This window comes from Apis dorsata, unplaced genomic scaffold (genome assembly GCF_000469605.1).
Source record: "Apis dorsata unplaced genomic scaffold, Apis dorsata 1.3 scaffold_8, whole genome shotgun sequence".
Lineage (NCBI taxonomy): Eukaryota > Metazoa > Arthropoda > Insecta > Hymenoptera > Apidae > Apis > Apis dorsata.
This window is the reverse complement of record NW_006263311.1, coordinates 264245-270931: the sequence shown is the minus strand read 5'-3', so window position 1 is coordinate 270931 and position 6687 is coordinate 264245. Positions and strand designations below refer to the sequence as shown.

At 36.8% G+C, this 6687-nt stretch overlaps 1 protein-coding gene across 2 annotated transcripts in view; it reads right to left on the bottom strand.

Moving 5' to 3' along the window:
* LOC102681753 (zwei Ig domain protein zig-8-like) overlaps positions 1 to 6687 on the bottom strand; it is a 67080-nt gene that overhangs the window by 21033 nt on the left and 39360 nt on the right. For both annotated transcript variants that reach the window (XM_006607610.2, XM_031508775.1), the window contains exon 2: positions 914 to 1023. In XM_006607610.2, coding sequence (XP_006607673.1) covers positions 914 to 971 — 58 coding nt within the window. In that variant the 5' untranslated portion in view covers positions 972 to 1023. The remainder of the gene's footprint in view (positions 1 to 913; positions 1024 to 6687) is intronic.

The window sequence follows — 6687 nt, the reverse complement described above, 5'->3', positions numbered from 1 at the left end:
CTCCCTCCCCCCTCCCCCCTCGAATATGCCTTCTCGCTCGACGATAATTACGAGCCGTTCTCAAAACAATTGTTCTCAAAATTTAATCGAAAGGAACTTGGCGAGGGGACGAATCGCGGGAAAGGATGATCACAAGATGGGGGAAGAACACAGAAACACACGGGGAAGAGATTTCTTCTCGATCGAGGAAACGTGGAAAAGTTTGCCAACGGTCGAACCAACGAGGTGAAACTTTGATCGAGACGCACGATGATCGGATATCACTTGTCAGCTATCGACCGAATCGTAACGAATTAAGTGGTTTTCGCGACAAAACGAGTGAATGAAACGCGAAAGAGAAATTTCTGCGCGCGTACCGATTTTCGACAACCGATTATAACCGATGCATTTAACTCGGTTAGAAATTACTCGAATTACCAATCGTTGTATACGGAGAGTTTACGTAACAATTCTGATTCGATTTGTTATTTTTTTTTTTTTCAAAAATGTAAAGTTGGTTTTTTTTTAGATAGAAAAGAGCATCGATAAAAGATTTTGGAACAAATTTTGTACTTTGGTTGGAAATGCACTACGGTATTCACTGTGAGGACACAGGATAATGTTATTACTGTTCGTATTACTATAGAATTTTCACGAAATCTATGCTCGATAGCGAGGGATTCTGTAAGAGCTATTCGAAGGGATTTATTACCCAAATAGAAGAAAAATTATACGGAAAGGATCCCCCTTTGAAACCATTCTTTCAAAGCTATATAAATGTCCAATTGATATAGCAAGAGATATAGCACGTGTTTTCACGAAAGTAATAGCCCTCCAATTCTTTTCAAGTTTTATTACGAATATATATATATATGTAATATTAATTATTTTTATAAAAATACTTAATTCAATGAATTTTACGATTGTTACTTACCAGTGACGTAGAATTGTATTTCCAAAAGAATGCTCAGCAGGATCAGAAGCGCTCGCATGATGACAATTAATCTTGCAACATTGTTACTTCAGACGTTCATCGTGTTTGTACTGTAACAAAAATAAAAAAAAAAAATAATCTCTCCTTCTTATCTCTCTTTCTTTCTCTCTTGTCGGATTAAGATGTCGATAACACTCGACCCTTTTCGTTTTCACAGGACGAATTAATTAATAAGAGGTCGTGGAAAGGAACGATAAAAATAGAACGGTGTATCGTATAAAAATGTAGAAGAGAATTGACGTTCCGTGATACAGCACGGTCTTCGTTCGTGATTTCATCTTTGTTATACGCAAGGAGGGCAATGCTCATATCCTCGTATAATCGATATGGATTCAAGTGGTGGGGTTGCGAACCTTAGTCTCTCTCCCTCCTCCCTCCCCCATTCAAGGCTTCAACCTTTCGCTCTAAGTGGCCCACCTTTGTCAAGCATCTTCGACACGGGGAAGAAAAAACGGAGAAATATACGACGAGAACTCGTCGACAAAAGATTCTCAAATATGGATTATGTAGCGGATATAGCGAAACATTTTTATTATTCATGAGTTTCGAAATGATGGGAAAAGGAATTAACAATTTAAATCGATCGTTTTTGGATTAATACTTAAGCATGGATTAACCCTTTTAATAACGCGATTCTGCAATTCAAATTTCTCGAATCGATAAGTAAATTCGTATAAAATAAAATAAAATATAAATATATATATATATATATATAGATTCATTGTAATAATAAATGAAGACAACGAGGATTAATAATTTGGAAAACGCGCGAGAATATAATCCGTAAAATAAATTTTGGAAATGGATCGACTTCTTGAAATTATTTACCGTCGTGTAAATGTATTATATTTAGAATTTTTTGATTTATAATACGAAAGAAGTAATCTGTGATTATTTTTAAAAAATTATGTTTATGGGAATTATTATTTTTGGGAAGATTCGAAGATTCAACGTTCATCGAATGTAATTTGTAAGAATGTTTCTGAATAGGGCCAATTTTGCTTTGACATCTGTTTAGTTACATCGACGATAAATTACTGTTCCTACAAAGAAGAAATCTGTAAAGATTTCATAAGTTTCCATTTGAGGAAAACTCGTGGTGCATCGTGTCCACGGATAGAAATGTCTACCGAAATTCAACATCGATTTATCACTGTCTCTTACAGAAATTCAAGCACGTTTGATCGTCGTTTTCATTTTTTGTTGGGCGAATACGATTGTACGTAAAAATAAATGTATTTATTTCGCGAATTTATCTCAATGGGACACGGAAAATAAAAATAGAAAATTCAGTTTTAGAAAGCGAATCGTAACCGAACCGAAATGTCGAAAGTTTACTGCTATACTGAAGGTTGAAATATTTTGCACGAACGTATATACGTATATAACTTTCTATTTTGGGTGGGGATATGTGACCCCCCACCTCTTATAACTTTAATACTAAGAATACAAATTTGAATTTCGTTGATTTAATCGAGATTATAAATCGCTGCGATTATTTTTTATCGAAATTATTATTTTAAACTCTTTTAACATTTCGCATTTTTATTTCTTTTTTTTTTTCTTTTTTTTTTTTATAAATTTTACTACAAGAAAGCAAATTTAAATTTCGTTGATTTAATCGAGATAATAAATTACTAAATAATTATGTATATTTTTAAACTAATCGCTGCGATTATTTTCTATTAAAATTATTATTTTAAACTCTTTTAACATTTCGTATTCGATTTCCATTTCTTCTTCTTTTTCCTTTTTTTTTTTTTTTAAATTTTATTACAAGCAAGCAAATTTAAATTTCTTTGATTTAATCAAGATTATAAACTTTTAAATTATGTACATTTTTAAACTAATCGCTGCGATTATTTTCCATCGAAATTATTATAATAGAAACTTTTCTAACATTTCATTCGATTTCCATTTTTTCTTCTTCTTTTTCAAAATTTTATTACAAGCAAACAAATTTGAATTTCGTTAATTTAATCGAGATTATAAACTTTTAAATAATTATATACAATTTTAAACTAATCGCTGCGATTGTTTTTCATCGAAATTATTACAATAGAAACTTTTTTAACATTTAATTCGATTTGTATTTTTTCTTCTTCTTTTTCTTCTTTTTTAAAATTTTATTACAATCAAGCAAATTTGAATTTCGTTGATTTAATCGAGATTATAAACTTTTAAATAATTATGTACATTTTTAAACTAATCGCTGCGATTATTTTCCATAAATTATTATAATAGAAACTGTATTAACATTTTATTTCTCGCTTCTTCGATTTTTCTTTTTTTTTTTTTTTTTAAATTTCATTAGCAATCGAATAAAAACATTACAAACGAATGGCGAATCAAAAATTAAAGGAAGAAACACCAATATCAATTATCCCATTTTCAATAACATCCAATCACCATTTTTACGCCCTGAATTTCTAACAAACGAGCAGATCTGTCGAATTGGTGCCCGAGTTTTTCCGCGTACACGGAGCAATCGTAGGACAATATTCGATAACTCAAACGAGGCGAGGGAGGAGGAAATAGGATGGAAGGGGATATATATCCGAAATATCGCTTGTTTATCAGCATTTTGCATCATCGTTGCAATTCCTCCCTTCCACCCCCGAAACATTCCGCGTTTCAATTCATTCCCGTGTTTACCCCACACTTAACAATTCAAACAACCTGTCCATTCGGCCAACTCTGCCCAACTTTTCAACACGCCGCGTCATTATTTCTCGCCTCCGCGCCGCCTTTCCTGCGCCTCCCCATCCCCGATTATTATCGCCCGCTATCGCGTAATAAACTTCAACAATGCGGGCCTAGACGCCTCCTCGACGTGACGATTCGCGAAACATTTTTGTTCTCGTTCCCTTTCCCCCTCCCCTGCTTTTTCAACCAGGTCGCGATTCCCTGTTCTCGCACACCCTCTCCCTTTCTCTCTCTCTCTTTCGAAAGAGAGAGATTTCGTCTACTGAAAATTAAAAGATAAAAGATTTTTCTTTCCCGTATTTAATTTCGTGCCCTTCGTTCCGCGAATCAGAACGTCGAAATGTTTATTTGTTCTCATGGAAGAATTTTTTTTTATCCAAAAGGAATAAAAGAAAGCATAATTGGTTTCGAAAAGACGATATTTGTTTTCGAATGAATTTTCACCAGACCATTCTCTGTCTTCTTCGTCTTTCCATTTGTAACAATAATTTCCATAGGGATAACGCGCTCGTCGACGCGTTTATTAATCCCTTTCGAGAAACACTTCGTATATACGTTACACGAATCATTTAATCCCTTCAAAATTTAATCCCTTTCGAATTTACCCGTGATCAAAGCAATCATCATCACCATCGAATACACATTCAAATCTGTCGACACTTTCTAAATTCTAAAACGCTCGATAAAAGCGCCTGTCGAATTTATCCGTGATCAAAGCAATCATCATCATTAAATACACATTCAAATCTGTCGACACTTCCTAAATTCCAAAACGCTCAATAAAATAAAATCGTCTTCCTTTACGCCTCCTTTACCATCTCTCTAAAAGAAAAAAAAAAAAAAAGAAAAAAGAAAAAGAAAGCAGAGGAAAAATAGTATCACCCTCATATCTCGGTCCTCGATCCTTAGAAAGCGGGTTAAAGTTACCTTCCTCGATAAAGGTCTCGCCTAAAATACGCGCATCTTCCGATCTTCCGGAAACTATCTCTTTCTCCCTTCGTTCCACGTAAGCAACGTGCGCACGTACCATCATTCATTACCCCTCAACTGATTTAAATGATAGATATTCGCGCCGGTATAGCGCATCATCCCCCTCCCCAGGAAACAAAGAGCGTATCCTGGGATAGCATGATCGAGCGGGTGCGCAACCGCGGACTGTAATTTAGCTCTCGTGTAAAATTCACTCTGCACAGAGACAGACAGAGAGAGAGTGTGCGTGTGTGTGTGTACGTGGCGTAATGTATGCATGCAATTGGCAAACTGAACGGCCGTATGTGTGTAGATTGCGAGGTGTGCAGAGGATGGGACTGAAAGGACCGAAGGGCCCGTGGTAACGATCTCAGTCGTACGGTTTCGTGCTGATAACTGGAACGCTTCTCCTCCCTCCCTCCCTCCCTCCCTCTCTCCACGCGTATTTACATACTGATATGAACATCGCGGCAAAAGTTTGTGTAATCAGCTCGTCGTTGAAGAGATACACGCACACAGGATGGTATACCCCGGAGGCAGGGAGGGATCGTCATCGTCGTCGTCGAGAGTTTAAATTATACGGGTAGACGCAAAGTATGCGAAAAGGAGGGAGTAGGAAGGAAGGAAACGATAACGAATGGGTGTGGCGCGTAAGGGGGATGCGGTGTAAAGACATTAAGCCGATTTCCAGGTTAAACACGAGTACAACCGGCTCCTCCCCCTACCCCGTCCGCCTTAAATGCGCGCATCTTTCGCGGTTCTCCAGCCACGGATTAATGCTGCCTTTCATTTCCCTGAATAATTTAAATGGACCGTGCGTTTATGCATGAAACCGTGTTGAAACGGAGAAACTTGGGAAAATACGCGAAAATAAGGTTAAAGATATTGTGAGAATGCGGGAAAGGGATTTTCTCTTCTTTTTCCTTTAAGTTGACGAGGGACGAGTTTTTAAGCTTCTTTTTTTTTCCTTTTTTTCTTTTGCCGCGCGAATGCAATGCGGTATTCGAGAGCGTGTATAATTGAAAGGAATTTTTGTTTTTTTTTGGGACGGAATGTCTCGTATCAAATTTGAAAACTGCTCGTTCGTAATTGCTCGAGCGTACCCTCGAATCTCACCCTCCTCCGCCACTTATCGCCTGCAAATGAAACAAGTTCTCGTTCGGGGAGACGAGCAGAGCCTAACCTCGGGCATTACGAACTTTCCAGCTGAGAGAGAATTCTCGTTTCAACGGCTGCGCGAGAGAGCTCGTGAGAGGAGAAATATGAAAACTTGTATGTTAATGGCCGCTCGACTACGATTGCGAAATTCTTTTCATCTTTGTCATGATCACGCGGCGAAGAGAAAAAGAGGGTGTATATGCTTTACGCCGCAACAGTTAGCAGGGGAGACACGAATGAAAAATTTTTCGAAACATTTGGAAAAACATTCGTGAGGAAGAAGAAATTAAACACTTTGAAAATTCACTCGGAGGAGACCGAAAATGCTTCTTTTCCCCCTCCGTTCATCTCGTTCCGGGTTGGAAAAATATGAGGGCTCAAAGTTTGCACAGTGCTTAAGACGATGCATTTTTCTCTCCTCGAAATGCGTGCTACATTCTTTTAGAAATCGCATTTGCTATTTTTGAAGTTGGGATAAGTTAGGTTAGGTCAAGTCTGCCTATTGTGTTGTGGGATGATTGGAGGGATGAATCAGTGAGACGAGCAAGAGGGAAGATAGCAAACGATCAAAAATTATCCTTTTCTTTACGCAAAAGTGATATCTCAAGAACCGGAAGTCCTATCAAGATAAATAAAATTCTGTACTTCCAATGATCACTTGTTCGTTGAAGGGAAATCATTTTTTCGAAGTTAGGTTTAAAGTTTTCTTCATAGCATTTAACGTTTTGAGATAAATTATGTGATAGATTAAGTAAATTGATTTAAAAATCGATTTCTCGTAAGTTATTGTATCCCGTATAGATTACTACAAGCTCTTTCAAAAAATTGAATCGGAATATCATTCAAATTAACGAATGCAATAAGCTTACAATTCATCCGCT